General features: G+C 39.7%; 1 protein-coding gene across 1 annotated transcript; it reads left to right on the top strand.

Moving 5' to 3' along the window:
- The first annotated feature begins 1,949 nt into the window (after positions 1-1,949).
- Positions 1,950-18,616, top strand: LOC121449195 (zinc finger protein 160-like). The gene is made up of 5 exons (XM_041653479.1): positions 1,950-2,870; positions 3,434-3,524; positions 7,696-7,822; positions 8,892-9,011; positions 15,532-18,616. The coding sequence occupies exons 2-5, from the start codon at positions 3,486-3,488 to the stop codon at positions 17,487-17,489; spliced, it is 2,244 nt and encodes a 747-aa protein (XP_041509413.1). The 5' UTR covers positions 1,950-2,870; positions 3,434-3,485; the 3' UTR covers positions 17,490-18,616.
- The last annotated feature ends 449 nt before the right edge of the window (positions 18,617-19,065 follow it).

The following is a 19,065-nucleotide window of genomic DNA, read 5'->3' on the forward strand; positions in this document are numbered from 1 at the left end:
CCCATTGTAAAATTCCATGAGATAAGCAAAATCAAATGTAATGTAGTAGAAAAGATTATTGTGTATGTGCCTGTGGGTAGTTATATTCACTTTTCTGATGTGTCAGTTTAATCTCTATACTACATTATTGCAGAGACTGAAGACACAATTGAACATTAATTAGAAACAATTTACTTGTTGCCCACATGGTTACTCCTTTCTTTTCCTTTCACAAACAAAGCTGAAAGTATTTTCCTTGGAGTCCTTGGTCATCATTAGAAAGGGAATCACAGTTAGGAAACACCCAGAGACAACTGCAGCAATATTAACCAGGAGCCAGCTTGGATCATACAGAAGAGCTAAATTAGGCTGCATGAGGCAAGAAAGTGTGAAGAAACAGACAAAGGTGTTCACCAAGAACAGAATGTTTTTTGTAGCTCTGCTCTCCAGGGAAGACATAGTTTCCTCTGGAGAGGGAAAAGTTGCTCCTATGAATATATGTCATTTTGTTCTTGTGTCTGTAGAGAATGTAAATCATGAAACTGCTGGACCACCACATCAAACCCATGAACAAGACATTAAGATTTGAGAGTAATACTATATAGAGGATGACACTAGTTTTGTCATGATACATGACAGCATGACATCCAAACTATTTTTGACTTATCACATTTCTATTATTCCTTTTTAAAGTCATGTTCATATGAAAAATCATGTTTGCTGTGAGTGATAGTATCCAGTGCAGGCACACACTAGAAGCAATGTAACTTGAAGACTTGATTTTAGCCTTTGTCCAACTGGAGCGCTTAGAGCTGATCGTGATGGCCTGAAAGACACACTGCAAGCTGGTGCTGCTGATGGACACACCCTTCCCTACTCTGTGAAGATAGAAGTTTGAAGAAATAAAGAAAGAAATTAAAATCTTCCTTGAATTCAATGAAAATAAAGACACAACATACTCAAACCTATGGGACACTATGAAAGCAGTGCTAAGAGGAAAGTTCATAGCACTAAGTGCCCACTTAAAGAAAACAGAGAAAGCACACATTGGAGACCCAACAGCCCACCTGAAAGCTCTAGAAAAAAAGAAGCAGACTCACCCAGGAGGAGTAGAAGACTGGAAATAATCAAACTGAGGGCTGAAATCAACAAAATAGAAACACAGAAAACAATCCAAAGAATCAATGAAACAAAAAGATGGTTCTTGGAGAAAATCAACAAGATTGATTAAACCCCTATCCAAGCTAATCAAACGACAGAGAGAAAATACGCAAATGAAAAGTATTGATCTTCAATGTCAAACAGTAACAACTTTGGCGAATACAATTCTTTTTTTTTTTGTAACAGAAAACAATTATAACACCGAAAAATAGACGATTATTAAAAAAAAAAAACTTCAAATTAAAAATAAGAAAAAAAAGCTCACCATGGGCTTCTCCTACTCACGCATACCCATGGCTACTCATTGACTCTGCCCTACTTAGAGCTGGGCTCGGAAGGGAAAGAAGCGGAGGCTGGTAACACTGTGCTGGAGAGTAACCTGGCCCCTAACCCTCTTACAGAACCTGCTCCGCTCACTTCCACTCTTTTGGCTTTGTTTTGTTTTTGTACACTACCCAGGAGCATGCTATGCCCACCCTCCACTTTAGTCCATCACTTGGGCCTTGGCCCCGCCCACATTCCCTTACCAGCTGGTTCTCCGCCCTCATCACGCCATCTCGTCATTGAAACCCTCACCAGCCTGACCACCTTTCTCCTGCCCTGCTGAAGTTCTGGACTCTGGACTCCACCCGTACTCACCGACCTCCCCTTACATTTTCGTCTCAGTCTATACCCTCTAGTACGCCCCTCGACAATGTCAATCACTCTGTCTGACCCCGCCTACTTTCCCAGAACTGGCTTGGAAGCACTTCCGCTGCGGCCCGGAAGCAGTTCGTCGCAGGTCAAATGCTGTAGTCCGGTGAGTTTGCCCAGAGCCTTTAGAATGGTTGCCTGCCTAGGAGCTGCGTGGAGAACCTTTACCCATGCCCGGGAACCGTATTTTGTGCGCCAGCTCAACCCGCGTGACGCGGAGAGCCGGGAGACTGAGGAAGTAGGGACGTGGGAGAGAGATGGCAGCAGAGCGAGGCGAGGGCTGCCCAGACAAGAAGCACCCAGAAAGGATCAGGGACACGGATTCAGACGCTTCTGCGGCTGGGGAGGAGACTTGACTGTCGTTGGTGCGGGAAGAGCCAGGCGATGAGGGGACTAGAGAGGGGTGAAGCTGCAGGTGACAGTGGACCTGGTTGCGGTGGGATATCTGGCCCGTCGGAGGGAATACACAAAGCAGGGTCTGGAACTAGCTCTGTAGACCAGGCTCCAAAGCCACAGTGAAACCCTGTCTTGAAAAAACCAAAAAAAAAAAAAGCAGGGTCTGGAGTACAGAAAGCAACGGGAGGTGAGGGGACACGAGCTGAGCTGCCGTTGTGTGGAGGGTGGCTGGAGAGAAAGAAAAGCTGGTGGAAGGTGTCAAGGAGATAGTGCAGAATGAGGGCGGGAGAGGCTAGATAAGGGAGGAGTTGATGGGTTAATAGGGTTATTGTTATTGAGCTTGCCTTTTTGTTGAAAAAGCTTTGCTTAAATGTTGGTGGTGAGAAAGAGAATTGCAAAATGTGTATCTGCCGGGCACGTATTGTGCAGAGCATGTTGGCACACACCAGTAATGTCAGCGTGTGGAAGCAAAGCTGGGGTAGGAATACGGACAGTTTAAGGCAGCCTGGAAAAGATAACGTAAGGCACTTTCCAAGTGAGTAAATAATGTTGAGGTTTGAGGATACTGCCCCCGTTTAGACCTTCTTCAGCCAGAACAGTGATGTGACTCCTTTCGACAAGGTCACCCTTTGGTTTCACAGGTGTGGTATGGAGGAGTGGTGGGATGTTTTCCTCTTTTCTAAAAGTGTCAACTTTCTTGTTGTCTCTCCTGCAGTAGTTTATTGTCCCTACAGCCCCTTGCTGCAGTGGGCTAAAAAGGTCCATCTTTCTGCATGGTGAATTCCTCCCAGTGACCCAGTGACTCTGGCTGTGGTACAGGAAGTGGGTGCCTTGCTTAGCTGGTTTGAATGTCCCTGTAATCCCGACTCGCAGGAGACTCAGGCAGGAGGGTGATGAGTTCAAGTCCAGTCTGGGCTGTATATTGTGCCCTCATCTCCAAAAGGGAAGGGAAATGGCTGTGTTTATCTGGAACATTATATTTTACTATTTTTGAGAGAAGGTTTTGCTAGTTTTACTAGTTCCATAAGGCCTGAAAATCACTAGCCTGACTGGCCTTTGAGTTCACAATCCTCAGTCTTTAGTGCTAGCATTGTATATGTATGCAGGCCCATTCTCTTTTAATATTATTCCGAAAATTAGGGTTTTATTAATGAAAGCACTTCACAAACCTTTGATATCTTAATTGTGTGCTTTTGGTATTCAGGACTGACTTCTGAATACTCAAGTTACTCAAGGAAGAAACTGGGAGGAGGAAAATGAAGAAACAGAAAGAAACAGTAATGTCTGCCATGAAGGTAAAGTGAGCCACTGTCGTCATCCCACTCCCCACACACACCACATTTTTTTCTGCTCTCCCTGAAGTGTTAGGCATGGAAGCTGCTGTCCTGCACTGAGTGTAGCACAGACATTTCACTTGCTCTTCCTCGTGTTTTTCCTTGGCCTTTGTTGTGTTCACTAGATTTCATCTCACAATAATCCTGTGATATAGCACATGGAAGAAACTTCTATTGAATATGTTCTAGAAGCAGCCCCTGTGCTAAGGATTGCCTAGTAAGGATTGACTGTTAGCTCTCTAGATGTAGGAAAAAGACACTATACTTTGAAATTACATACTGACATGCACACACAGATACTTCTTCAATTATGGGGATAAGGGGACCTTCATGTGAAACTGCATTCTTCATAGCCCAGTATACTGCAGGATATAATGTCAGTGGTCATTGTTTCCAAAAGAACATCTCAACAACTAAAATTGGAATAAGGGTTAGAGGGTGTTATATTTCACCATTAAGATATTAGGGTTTTTCCCCCCTTGTTTTCAGAGAGAGTAAGATTATCTTTTTGTGTAGCTAAGGCTGCTTCCTCAGTGCATTCTGGGCTATCATCATCTCTCTGTGTATGTGGAGTATGTACTTGTTCATGTGAGTGTACTCATACGTTGTAGGCATGTTTGAAGGCCAGAAGTCAAATCAGTCATCTTCCTGAGGGGCTTGCTACTCTTATTTTGATACAGCATGTCTTATGGGATCTGGAGATCATTAATTGGTTAAGCTGGCTGAGCACTAAGCACTATGGATTTGTCTCTCCACTAGTACAGTACGGAGTTTGCAGATGCTCTCAGCTTTTACATGGTGCTGGGGATACAAGCTCAGGTCCACTTGCTTTCCAGGCAAGCACTTTACTGCCTGAGCTGTCAGTATGAACCAGCCTGAGTGCTCAACGAAGGGGGCTCTGTGAACATTCTCAGAACTTCTATCCTGTAGCCCCTGCTGTTCCCATGTGACTCTTCTGAATCTCACATTTCTGATAAAAGTAATTCTGTTTTTCAGACTTGGGAGCATATTTCCTTGTAATAAAAAACACAATAATATTTTCCTCCTATTAATTAGTATTGGATATTCAAAAGTAAAAATGTAAATGTGTATCCTAAACAGACTCTTTCATCATAAATTTGGAAGCAGTCCTGAATTTTAGGAAGTGAATTGAAGCATTCTTTTCCTTGCCTATTACTGTTTCTTAGACACCAGGAAACCACAGCTGCAGTTCTTTTAGGAATTTAAAAGATTTTTTAGGGTACTTTATTTTGTAAGTATTCCCATTAGGAAAGTAGAGTAGCTTCTCTCTCTCTCTCTCTCTCTCTCTCTCATTTTCTTTTGTCTCCTATTTTTCTTTTTGATTTTCCAAGACAGGGATTCTCCATATAGCCCTGGCTGTCCTGGAACTTGCTTTGTAGGCTGGCCTCAAACTCACAGAGATCTACCAGCCTCTGTATCCCAAGTCCTGGGAGTAAAGGTGTGTGCCATCACTGCCTGACATACTCTTTTCTTTTGTGACAGTCTTTCACTCTGTTTTCTGGAACTCTATATAGTTCAGACTGGCCTTGACCCCATAGTAAAATCTGTAGCTTCAACCTCCAGAGGCTTGGTTTTACAAAAGTAAGTTACCATTTCCAGTGCTTTTTCACAGTCTTGTGGGAACATTCTATAAATGAATGTACATAGTTCTCACATAGTGTTCAGTGAACACATCTTGATTGGGTTCTTGATAAGTGCTACAAATTACCCCTCTAGGCTTGGTATTAGAATTATACCCTTCTAAGTGGTTCCTGTATTTTCACACCATCTCAGGTTTCATTGCTAAAATCCAAAAGTTTTTTGGATTTTTCATGATCTACATATTGTTGATAAATTTGTGTATAAAGTAGAGTGTTTTTTGTTGGATTGCATGTTTCATGAGACTGTGATGAGGAAACATAGTCCTCTTGATTACCTGGTTCTGTGTTGTAACCACATCAATGTGTTAATTTTAGTAAATCTACTTCTGCTGTTCTCTTCACCGCCTTCTTTTCCTCTCACTGAGTGGTAATGATTGCTGCATCTCTGGCTAGTCGCCTCTCTGCTTTCTATCCTCTGGAGAAAATGGTGGTCATGATAGTTTTAATGTTTGGGTTTATTTAAAATCATGTTTTGTTTTCCTACATATTTTTACTGCTGACTGGTGAACACAGGTTTGAGCTGTACCTTCAACTTTTTTGCTTATAAAATGATTTTGGGGGGGGGGGAGCTAGAGAGATAGAGATGACTCAGCAGGTAAAAGATCTGGCTGCTCCTCCAGAGGAGATGTGTTGTATTCTTAGCATCTACATGGAGGCTCATCACCATTTGTAACTTCAGTTTCAGAGAACCTAACACCCTCCTCTGGCCTTCTTGGGCACCAGGTACTCCTGTCTTACCCAGACATACATCTTAGCAAACATTTAAACATACAAAGTAATAAGCCCACTCTAGCCCTGCACTCAATATGCAGTACAGTCCGGCCTTGAATTCATAGAGGTCCTCGCACCCCAGCCTTTAAAGTGCTGGGATAATAAGCCTGTGTCATGGCACTGAGCTGACTTCTTAAGGCCCCATGATGTCATCTCAGAAGACACTGCATGAATTAGCTCAGCTAGAAACTGAACTGGGTGTGTCAAACATCTTATCTACCACTTGAGTTGAGGTGAGCCTGTGGGTTTTTCTTTTTCTTTTATCAAATAAGTACCAAGTGGTAGTTAGGGGAATTGGGCAAAAGGGGGTGAAAAAAGGTTTCGGAGGACACAGTGAACATTTATCAGAGTGGGCAGTGAATGAAAGGAGCAGACCTTGTGTTGGCTTTTGTTTATTTTTGTATTGTCTACAAACATGAGAAATGCTCTGTGATGTGATACCATAATATTTCATTACAAAGCAGAAAAACATTAGGGACATACCGTGTTGTTCTGATGCATCTTAATTTAGGAACATAGGAGAAACTAGGGTAGGTCTTGTACACTCATTAATCAGAAAGTTTAGGGTAGCCCACATACCAGTCAAGTAGTTCTGCAGTGTACTGCAGCCCAGTGTCAGCTAATCAAGTTGCATTCTGACACTAAACAGCTGGAGGACCCAGTTTCACAGAATATGCTCAGCAAGGATCTATACAGCTTCCTCCTCAGTTTTATGGTTCATTTCTTAGGGCAACTTACAAAACCAAGGAAACCCTTTACCTTTTCCTATTTATTATAAAGAACATTCCAAAGACTCTAGATGACAGGTTGTTCAGAGAAGACAGAAAAAGCGATGTACATGAGATGGGCTGTCACTTTCACTCCCTCCTTGGGTAAGCCACTCTTTAGTACTTTCCCCATAGCAGAATGTAGGATAAAAGCTTTAAACTTATTTGAGGTTTTATGAAGATTCCATTATTCACATATTACTTAATTCCTTTGGTCATTGGTATTCACACATGCCTTCAGCCCAATCCTCTCCATGGAGGATGGGGACTAAGACCTGAAGTTCGAACCTATTCCTGCCTTGGTCGTCTTGGGCCCTGTAAATTGTCCTCTAACTCGGGACTTCATTTTACCTTTTATCATAATCATAGAAAACAAATCCATTCTTATCACTCTGGAGATGCCAGGTGAACTGTATGTCTGAGAACTAGACAAAAACATATGTTACAGGAAGGCTGTTTGTTTGTTCCCTGGCCACCCAGACTCCTGAAATAACCACAGAGAAACTGTATTAATTAAATCACTGCTTGGCCCATTTGCTCTAGCTTCTTATTGGCTAACTCTTACATCTTAATTTAACCCATTTCTATTAATCTGTGTATTGTCACATGGCTGTGGCTTTCTGGATAAAGTTCTGTCCAGCCAGGGCTACATGGCTTCTCACTGATTCCACCTTCTTTCTCCTATCATTCAGCTTAGTTTTCCTCACTTCTCTCTATTTTACCCTGTCAGACCAAAGCAGTTTCTTTATTCATTAACCAATAAAAGCAACACATATATAGGAGGACTTCCCACATCAGATATATAGTTTGTAATCTCACAGAGTGGTGGTGGTTTGGTCTCATCAACTCAGTCTTTCTGTTTTTTCCCCTTTTCTTGTCTTTTTGTGAAGATCCTAAATGTCCACATAGTGAAATGTGTTTGTTTCCTTTTAGGGGAAGTTGACTTTCAGTGATGTGGCCATAGAGTTCTCTCAGGAGGAGTGGGAATGCTTGAACCCTGCACAGAGGGCTTTGCACAGGGATGTCATGTTGGAGAACTACAGCAACCTGGTCTCCCTCGGTAAGGATGACTTCTTTCAAGAGTTGGGAATCTTTGCCATGTAACCTTGCAGTTTTCTTTCCATGCCTTTGGGGGAACCATGTGGCCTCTTCCTTTCTTCCTCCCACTGTTCCCTCTTCCTTCTCTTGCTCAGCATTGGGAATAGAACCTAAGACTTTTTCACCAACAAGCACTGGGTGTTATTTCTGGCCCTTGTGGTAGATTTTGTTTTTGTTTTGATCTCTTGAGTTATATAATTTAGAAGCCTTGACCTTAAGAGTTTTGTTTTTGTTTTTTTTTTTTGTTTTTTTTTTGCCTCACATTCCCTAGTGCTGGAATTACTGGCATGTGTCACTACACATGACTCATGTCACCTAGATTTGTGTTTAAAGTATCCAATGTTGAGTGTTCTGTGTTGCGTGGGGTGTTCAAAGAAGGAGAGTCACGTAAATTTTAGGCCCTCTGGCAACGGGGAGAAACAGTTTCTGTGACCTGAACTTTGAACCTATGTTCGAAGCATATTTATTGACAGTACACAAAAGTTGTATTAGGAGTATCGAAGCCCCTTTGGTCTATATGCTTTCTGGAGGAAATTATCACATTCCCAAAACCTTTACTTCTTATTTTGTACTGCTTGCAGTACCTAATAGTGCAAGATCTCCAGGTGTGTCTGGATAGTCCTGTAGCCAAAATCATACAACAGAAAACAAATCTATAAATCATAGAAAGCAGTCACTCTTCTCTACTGTGGTTTCTTCATAGTTTGGTACCTTCAACTAACGCTAATACATTCTACTGTTGCCCTATATATAGTGAGGAACAGCTATTATATTTTATGTTTACCCTAGATACAAATGACTGTATTAGAGTCCCACTACATCCAATTCTTTGCTTTCTTTCCCTGAACTTTTGATTCAATCATTTTGATACATAACTAGATATCTGTCCATTAAACTCCCAGAAGGAGGCTGTCAGTAATGATTTTGTATTTTTCTAGATTTATATGAAGCTTGCTCTCTCCCCACATTAGCATAGGACAGATATTCTATAAAAACCTCACTACATGGTATTACTGTCTTTTTATAAACAGGAGTCACACTTCCTAATCTGAATATTATGTCTATGTTGGAAGAAGAGAAAGGGTCCTGGATCGTGGAGAGTAAGGCAGTAATAACCAGAAAACCAAATGGACAAGAATATGTGAGGACAGGTAAGCTCTCAGAGGGTAGAGTGGAAGCTGTACCGCTGTGCATTGGCAAGTCAGGGTTTCTATGGGAAACATAAGTCTGTCACTATCCTTTACAGGTAGAGAACTTTAGCCTTTAACTCTCTCGTGGTGTCCTGGTAGCTTTGTTTGTTTTTAATCTTTTTCTTCTTTGTGTATTTGAGGTAGTGTCTCACTCTTCATTTCAGACTGATCTGAAACTCACTGTGTAGCTCTTGGTAAGCATCCTGTCTCAGCCTTCCAAGTGCTAGGATTAGATGCATGAGCTACCATTTGATTAAATTTTGACAGAGGTGCTATACAAGGTTCATGGTGAAATGTTTAACTCTCTTTGACAATGTGAAATGGAACATTCTGTGTGGGAGGAGGATGGGTAGCAATGTTATCTCTGCAGACCAGGCTAGCATGGAACTCTCAGTTCTCCTGCTTTAGCCTGACAATTGATATAATTATGTATGTGGGCCTCCATGCTTCCCTGACGTAGAACTTTGAAGAGGTGAATCTAATTAGGAAATAGGTAACTGGATGAGCCACCCTGAGAGGGATTAATGTTGAACATAATGATGTATTAGTAAGGCTAAGCTGGGCCTGGTGGTAAATGACTTTAATCCCAGCACTTGAGAAGCAGAGGCAGGGGGATCTTTCTGAGTTTGAGACAAAGCTGATCTACATAATTGAGTTCCAATTATGTAGTCAGAGTCTGTCTCAATAGAAATAAAACTTAAAAATTGAAATAATTAGGCTAACACAAAACAACACATAATGGTTTCCTACTTGGTTCATTTTGTCCAGTAAAATGTTCTCTGGGATGATAAATGTTGTCATATTTAGAACTTCATTTCCCTGGACAAATAAAACTCATCACACACACACACAGACAGCTATTTATGTACACACAGGTAAATTAAATAATTTTGCTACTAAAAATAACACCAGAATAGTGCAGGCATCACTCAAAAGCTGAGTTGCCAGATGATGTAATAACAACATCTGTCTTTTGCCTCTGTCTCAGAATGTTTCCTCTTCCATACTTATTGTCACCATTGTGAAACCTACCATGACTAACTGAGAAGAACCAAATGAAACAGGCTTTTGTTACTTTGCATTAGGTATTTTCCTCTGAGTGTAGACAAGTAATTTGCATACCATATATCCAAAAGTGAATTAATAGCCAAAATGTAAAACCTGAAGTAAGCCAGCATGAAAACAGCCGGCCTAAAAATGGGGATGTGTGCGTGTGTGTGTGTGTGTGTGTGTGTGTGTGTGTGTGTGTTAGGCAAGAGGTGGTGCTTACACTTAGGGCCTAGCTAAGCTAGAACCATACCAGGCTCCCACCCCATTAGAAATGTTGTATTCTTTTCATTTTACTTTTTATGTATTCTTTTTTTGAGATGAACATTGCACAGGCCACTCAGACTCCTCAGATGGATTAGAGGTACACATCACGATGCCTAACTTTAATACATATTTACTGAAGAGAAATGATACATGAAATGAAGTTCAGCATTATTATTTTGCAGAAATGCCAATTTTTACCAAAGTGAATGTCACTTTCACTTGGAAAGATAGCTATTGTGGAAAAGGTGAGCCTTGATCTGGATGTGGTAGAAAGGGAATTTGGGTTCTCTGTTGTTGGGAATCTAGATTGGGATTCATTAATAAGAACTAATTACAGACAAATCAGAAAAAGTAAATAGAACTACTGTATAATCAATAAGGCAGCTCAACTTGTGAATGTAGATACTGAAGACTAATGATGACATGTACATGGCATGGCTATATTGTTCTTGTGACTTACGTTTGTGACATTATTGCTAGTTGCCAAGTTAAGTAATAGACCATGTGTTCATAACCAATGCATCTATGTGTGGTCAGAGGCTGCTCTTTTGTTTCCTGACTGCCTAGACCCAAAATAACCACACAGAAACTATATTATTTAAAACACTGCTCAGCTTGTTAGCGTATTCATGTTTATAGCTAGCTCTTACATCTCAAATGAACTCATTTCTATTATTTTAAATTTTACCATGTGGTTCGTGGTTTACCAGTAAAGTTCTGGGGTCACATCTGTCTCCTTCAGTGGCTACATGGTGTGTCATTCCACCTACTTTATATCTCTTTCAGCCTGGCTTTAATCTGTTAAGCCATTGGCTGAAAGCAGCTTCTTCATTAACCGATGGCAGTAAAACATATGCACAGCATACATCACCTCCCTTTTCTATCTAAATAAAATGGAAGGTTTTAACTTTAACATAGCAAGAGTACATATGACAAAACAGGTATCAAGCAATAATTATAGTTACAATATTTATATCTTACTTGATCTTTTATCATAACTAAGGAAAACAATAATTATAACTATTCTTCAACTCCATCAAAGACCCCAACAAGAATATCATCTTGCCTAAGTTAACAGGAAGTGCATTGTAAGCAACTTCCAGAACTCTAAAATTGACAGAGACATCTCGCTGCCTAGTCTCCTAAAGTTCTTCTGTAACATTGCAGGCACTCATTTTCAGCCTACAGGCCCATAGTATCTGGCATAGTTTTCCATGAAGCAGGAAATTTCAAAGACAGTTCCACCTATATTGGCAGTTAGTCACTTTCTTCTCTGTCCTGCAGAATGTCTGGCAGACTTTTTCATGAAGCAGGAACATCTTCTTTAAGCAGCTTCAGTACTCATTTCTGTCAAATAGTTCAGGCAAGAACAGTTTCTTCCCCAAATGGCTAACAAACTCCATAAGGAGCCTCTTCGATGCCCATCATCCTCTTGAAGTAGATTGGTGATGCCAGGAGCACATGTGTCTCATTGTCGAGAAAAGTCCTAAGTTCTTAAAACATTCTAAATGCCAAAATCTGTAGGTCTTTGAAAGGTTTGAAGGTTATCTGTCTAACTGAAATATAATTTATATATTTAGAAAATCTAACTAACATGACTACAAGCTTGACTATAATAGATGACTATGTATTAACCTGTATATAGAATTTTTAGGAAACTGCAGCAGAGACATTCTAAAATGCTGGGTCACCTGAGATGCTTGTCTTTATTGTTATCTGATCCCTTTATTTTATGAAAACACAAACTTTATGTAACATATGTATCTGCATTAAAACAAATATAGAATGGTGTGTACAGGTCAGCTAAAGGTGGTTTTTGTTCTATGTTTTAGCAGGCATAAAGGATCTGTTGACTTTATAAGTCTCTGGATTATATAAACAAACCTCTATCCATGCCATTTGTAAAGATGATATGGAATAATAAATCATGAGGCCTCTTTAGCAAACAAGATTTCATCCAGTCTCAGAGCTATTCCCATGTGGAGGTATCAGCATGTACATCATCTGTTTTTTAGATTTTCTTGTTTTTTTGTTTGCTTGTTTTTTTTTTTTTCATTTCTATAACCAAGACTTTTAGGAGCTTTCTCCCAAACAAATCTGATCTTCATTAATTTTGAAGCAATTTATAGCTGTTTGCTTTCTGTAGAGTCATAGGCATAACATCTTCCCCAACACATCAGATTTCCTACCTTACATTATGAAGTTAAGACATTCTTAAAATACTTAACTTAGCTTTTTTTTTTTTGTCCAATCGACTGTCTTTCAGGAGCATTTGTGTTTTGCTCATCAGCATTCAAAAATTTTAAAGTCATCAAAGCAACATATAAGATCGAGCCCTATGTATTTCCCATCCTTACATTGCTTTTTAAAAATTACTTTACTTTATTATTTTTAAACTATTTATTGATTGATTGATTTTGTTATGACTTTCCATACCCATTTTTTTCTTTCTATAGCATCTAAGCATACATTCAGGCACACTGTATGTTGTGACCTGTTCAGAGGCTTTCTTGACTCAAGTCTGAGTTTATGCATGTCTGTACCCTTCTCTGTCCACATGAACCAAACCTTTACTCTCTAGGGTGAGCACATGGCTTGGCGACTGGCTCTGCCTCCTTTGGCCTAATGATCCCAGCTCTGGAAAGTTGCTGAGATCAAGATGCAGTAGGTGTTTTTACCTAGCATACCAGCTGTTCAAGTGCTCTGATGTACAGCAAAATCTTTTTTTTTTCTTTTTTTTTAATTTATTTATTTATTAAAGATTTCTGTCTCTTCCCAGCCACCGCCTCCCATTTCCCTCCCCCTCCCCCAATTAAGTCCCCCCCCCCCTCAGCCCGAAAAGCAATCAGGGTTCCCTGTCCTGTGGGAAGTCCAAGGAACCCCCCACCTCCATCCAGGTCTAGTAAGTTGAGCATCCAAACTACCTAGGCTCCCACAAAGCCAGTACGTGCAGTAGGATCAGAAACCCATTGCCATTGTTCTTGAGTTCTCAGTAGTCCTCATTGTCCGCTATGTTCAGAGAGTCCGGTTTTATCCCAGGCTTTTCCAGACCCAGGCCAGCTGGTCTTGGTGAGTTCCCAGTAGAACATCCCCATTGTCTCAGTGTGTGGGTGCACCCCTCACGGTCCTGAGTTCCTTGCTCGTGCTCTCTCTCCTTCCAGCAAAATCTTTTAAAGAATCTGTGATTCTGTATGCTGTAAGAAAAGTGCCTACCCGAAAGAACATGGTCACCAGAAAGTCACACTTGGGACTTTTTGTTCCAACTTTCTCAGGCCCTATGTAGATTTATGTGCTGAATGTTGGGTGCTAAATGTAGCAAGTTTTCTTGTCTAGCTATCTTCGGATCACCAGCCTGCAAATAATGATTTGGAGACTTATCATTAATTATGAAAGATGCGCCTTATTTTATGCTTTTTCCCAATTAGCTCTTATAACTTAACTATCTCTATTAATATACGTTATGTCATGTTGCTCAGTTTCTTTGCTCAGTACCATATGTCTGACTTTTTCAGTGTCTCACTGGCATTTCCCCCCTTTCTTCCCAGAGTTCCTTCTCTCTCCCCAGGAGTCCCACTTATTCTCTCCTGCCTAACTATTGGCCATTCTACTTTTTATTAATCCAAATCACAGTGACACCTATCCTCACAGTGTAAACAAATATTCCATAACATGACATATTACTTATCTAAATTAGTGAGAGACAGCAAACATTCCATTCATGTTTGCATTGGATCATGCCCACATTTTTTTTTTTACTCTACTTTTTCTCTTTCCCCTTCCCTGATAGAATCTCTTCTACTTTATAATTTTTTTGAATCAGGCTTTTTAGAAAAATTTCCATATGTAAGACAAAATATGCTACATTTGTCTTTGTATTTAATTTGTTTTGCTTAATGCAGTGCTCTCCAGTTCTGTCAGTTTTTCTAATGAATGACAGGATTCCATGTATTCTTTATCATTGAATAATTCTGTAATGCCTATGTTTATGAATCAATCTGTTGATGAACTTGAGGGCTGATTCCATGTCTTGGGTATTGTGAGCCTTCGTTTCATAATCATGGCTATGCAGTTATATTTTCTATATAATGACTTTGTTTCATACATAAAAACACAGGAGGTAAATGACAATGTTATATTCCTTTTTTGTACTACTGTAATAGAAAGTCCTGTTTATTCTTAATATGAAAGTGTTTACCATTTTACAACGTGATATTTTATTTTTAATATTTGTCATTTTTAATTAAATGTCTGTGTGTGTGTGTGTGTGTGTGCGCGCGCGCACATGCGCGCGCGCGCACAGGAGTTCAGGTGCCTACAGAGTTCAGACATAATTGTTGGATCCCCTGGAGCTGGCATTATAGGTGGTTGAGAGTTCTCCAATGTAGGTCTTGGGAACCCATCTCAGCTCTTGTACAAGAGTAGTGCATACTCATAAGCACAAACAGTGCTTTAGATCTTCAGATCCTATATTTATCAGTTTATGAACTTATGTAGTCATAAGTTTGCCTGCTTGCTTTATCATGAAATCCAAAAATTGCTTTATAATATTTACTAGGACCTATAAGTGATTGTTTTTTGTATGTGCTGTGCAGTATAAATGACATGCACTGCTTGTTAATGTTAAAAAATGCCCATCATTAGTGGGTCTAGGTAGGTTTATGAGAGATGATTGCATTGTTTTTGCTGGTACTGTTTGTCAATTTTTCTTCTAGCTATCATTTTGCAATTCAAAATTGCCACCTACTTATATAAATTTAACTATTATTACCTTCCATTTTAATTTATTTTGGTGCTTTAGTGTGTATTTCTACAGAATAAGCTGTTAATATCTACTTTCCTCCCCTCAGTTATAGTATAGCCATATACTTTTTGGCAATTAGTATACACCTTTATATGATGGAAAAATATTCTTTTCCTGATTTATGGTACTTTACTCAATATGAAGCATTTGGTCATGGGTTATTTGAAACAATCACTTTTTCCTGATGATTTAAATTACATATAAATTAATTACATTAATTATGGGATCAGTCATTTTATTATGCTTACATTATTTTTTATGGTTCTAAAAATTGATAAGTTAACTCAGTAAATCTTACTTTGCTGGAACTTTTTTTCAGAGTGGAATATCTGTCTTAATTAATGAAAAATCTGTTATGTCTTCTAGTCAACTCTCTTGAACATATAATTAAAGATTTACCACCAAAAGAGAGCAGCAATTCAGGGGAAATAGACCAGACAGTGGTGTCAGAAAGATATAAAAGCAGTGGCACTAAAGACTGTTCGTTCAGAGGACTCCAGAAGAACGTACAGGATTTTGAGAGGAAAGACAGTGAAAGGAGTTATAAATTCACCCATAGAAGACATCAAGATTGTAGAAAGAATACAGGAAAATGCCTTAGGAACTTATTTGAAATGCAGCCATTTCCATCTACAGAGAATATTGATGATGATGAACTTCAGTCTATCACCAGTGGCTTTTCAATTTCATCATCTGAACAGATTTCGTCTATTGGTGTCAAAGCTCACATTGTTCATGAATATGAATATGATGTTTATTGTTCACTACTTATGAAAAGACGCAAAGCACACATTAAGGAAAAACCTTATCAATGTAATGAGTGTGGCAAGGTCTTCAGTTATACTTCTTCTCTGGCACATCATCGGCAAATTCATTCTGGAGAGAAACTTTACAAATGTGTCCAATGTGGTAAGGCTTTTTTTCGACGTTCTTACCTTTTGGTACATGAGAGGCATCATACTGGAGTAAAACCTTACAAATGTAATGAATGTGGCAAGGTCTTCACACAGAATTCACACCTTACAAGTCATCGGAGAATTCATACTGGTGAGAAACCATACAAGTGTAATGAATGTGGCAAAGCCTTTAGTGTTCGTTCAAACTTAACTAATCATCAGGTAATTCATACTGGTGAAAAACCTTATAAATGTAACGAGTGTGGCAAGGTCTTCAGTCAGACTTCAAGCCTTTCAGTTCATCGGAGAACTCACACTGGGGAGAAACCTTACAGGTGCAATGAGTGTGGGAAAGCCTTTAATTCACATTCAAACCTAAATACCCATCAGATAATCCATACTGGAGAAAAACCCTACAAATGTTCAGAGTGTGGCAAGGTCTTTACTCAGAATTCACACCTTGCAAATCATTGGCGAATACATACTGGAGAAAAACCTTACAAGTGTAATGAGTGTGGAAAGGCTTTTAGTGTGTATTCCAGCCTCACTACCCATCAAGCAATCCATAGTGGAGAAAAACCTTACAAGTGTGATGAGTGTGGCAAGGTTTTCACGCAAAATTCACATCTTGCAAGTCATCGTGGAGTCCACAGTGGGGAGAAACCTTACAAATGTGAAGAATGTGGCAAAGTCTTCAGTCAAACTTCAAACCTCGCAAGGCATTGGAGGGTTCATACTGGGGAGAAACCTTACAAATGCAATGAATGTGGCAAAGCTTTTAGTGTGCGTTCGAGCCTAACTTCCCATCAGGTAATCCATACTGGAGAAAAACCTTTCAAATGTAATGAATGTGGCAAGGTCTTTAGTCAGACTTCAAGCCTTGCAATTCATCAGAGAATTCACACTGGAGAGAAACCTTACAGGTGCAATGAGTGTGGGAAAGCCTTTAATTCACATTCAAACCTAAATACCCATCAAGTAATCCATACTGGACAAAAACCCTATAAATGTCTGGAATGTGGCAAGGTCTTTACTCAAAATTCACACCTGGCAAATCATCGCAGAACCCACACAGGAGAGAAACCTTACAAGTGTAATGAGTGTGGCAAAGCCTTCAGTGTGTACTCAAGTCTGACTACTCATCAGGCAATCCATACTGGAGAAAAACCTTACAAGTGCAATGAATGTGGTAAAGTCTTCACTCAAAATTCACACCTAGCAAGTCACCGTAGGACTCATACTGGAGAAAAACCTTACAAATGTGATAAGTGTGGTAAAGCCTTTAGTGTACGTTCAAGCTTGACTACCCATCAGGCAATCCATACGGGAGAAAAACCTTATACATGTAGTGTGTGTGGCAAAGTCTTTAGTCGAAGTTCCAACCTTGCAAGTCATCAGAGACTTCATATTGGACAGAAACATAAGTGACTGTAGCAAGGCCTTCAGCCCCAATTCACTTGCACAATATCCAGGAATTCAGTCTTAAGAAAATATTAATTTAAATGATAGAACAACACTCATCAAGAGTTAAAGTACATCACTGGTTATGGTTGTATGCATGCAAACCACACACTTGTCAGACAGTTGTGGGATTTACCAGAGGAATAAGTCTTCATCTTCCATAGCTAATCTTTGATGTTACAGGCAACAAAATAATTGTTAATTGCAGAACAATTAAAGTTCAGAATAGGCTAAAACTATACACATACACACACACACACACATATGTTGCAAGACTACATTGATATACCTGGTTGCCTTCAGGATATAAATTAGTCATTGTTTTGTATTTCCCTGCAAAGTCTTCCTTATAATTTATGATTGTCAGCCTCAACTTTGTGATGGTACAGTTCTTGCCCCAGGGCCTTTTTTTGCACCCTCTGGGAAAAACAGGATGAAAAATCACATTAGTATGAAAGGAGCATGTCTATAATTTCTGAGAATGGCTCCACCTTTTGAATTAACTATTACTTAACTTATTGTTTTGTTTTAGTTGTGATTTACCCTATGACCAAAGCCAACTTGGGGACTAAAGTGTTTATTTCATCTTATGGATTATAATTAATTAAGATAAGCCAGAGCAAGGGCTTGAGTAGGAACGTGGAGGCAGGAACTAAGGTAGATAATGGAGAAGGTATGCCTGCTGGTTCACTTTTCATGGCTTAACTTCCCTTATACAACCCAGTACCACCTAGCACGGGGTGGTAGTGCCCAAATTGGACCAGGCCCTCCCAGAAAATGTTTGTCAGATATACTCAGAGTCCAGCCTGATGGAGGCAGTTTCTTAAAAGTCCCTCTTTCCAGGTAATTCCTGGGTGTCAGGTTGACAAGATCTAAACAGAACATTTATCATCTGAAAGGCATGAGATATTGTAAAACTGCAACGCAAAGTTTTCAAGTTCATTGTGTAATTTGGGGGCTATCTGTGTGACATCAGCAATTAAATGGGAATGAAATTAGAATATTGAACTTTTTTTCTTTTTTAGTTTTCTTTTTTTATTTATTAAAAATTTTCCCCTCCTCCCATTTCCCTCCCCCTCCTTCTCCAGTCCTAAGAGCAGTCAGGGTTTCCTGCCCTGTGGGAAGTCCAAGGTCCTCCCCCCTTCATCCAGGTCTAGGAAGGTGAGCATCCAAACAGACTAGGCTCCCACAAAGCCAGTGCATGCAATAGGGTCAAAACTCAGTGCCAGTTCTTGGAGAAAATCAACAAGACTGACTGAGAAGAATATTGAACTTTTTATGAAATGAGAACAATATACTCAGGGATGGATTGTCTGGTAAAATACAGAAGGCATAGTTAACATCTACATTGACTGGCAATAGCTTTTGTACAGCAAAGTATAATTTTTCTTACTGTTTAATTTGAAGAAAGAAACTATTAGAATGGAACATTTAACCCAAGGAATCAAAGTGTAGGAGATGGCCATAGAGGTTGTGGAGAAGTACTTGCCTACCATATGTGAGGCCCTCAGTAGCACCAAAAGTAAAAATACACTAAAGTTTT

This window comes from Microtus oregoni, unplaced genomic scaffold (genome assembly GCF_018167655.1).
Source record: "Microtus oregoni isolate MIOR12 unplaced genomic scaffold, Mior012 000006F_ref0000085, whole genome shotgun sequence".
In the NCBI taxonomy this organism is placed as follows: domain Eukaryota; kingdom Metazoa; phylum Chordata; class Mammalia; order Rodentia; family Cricetidae; genus Microtus; species Microtus oregoni.

Bases quoted from the DNA above. Each gene is read 5' to 3' on its own strand.
- LOC121449195 (XM_041653479.1), top strand. From the start codon at position 3,486: ATGAAGAAACAGAAAGAAACAGTAATGTCTGCCATGAAG. The intron at 3,525-7,695 runs GTAAAGTGAGCC...GTTTCCTTTTAG, and splicing joins CAGTAATGTCTGCCATGAAG to GGGAAGTTGACTTTCAGTGA. The intron at 7,823-8,891 runs GTAAGGATGACT...TTTTATAAACAG, and splicing joins CAGCAACCTGGTCTCCCTCG to GAGTCACACTTCCTAATCTG.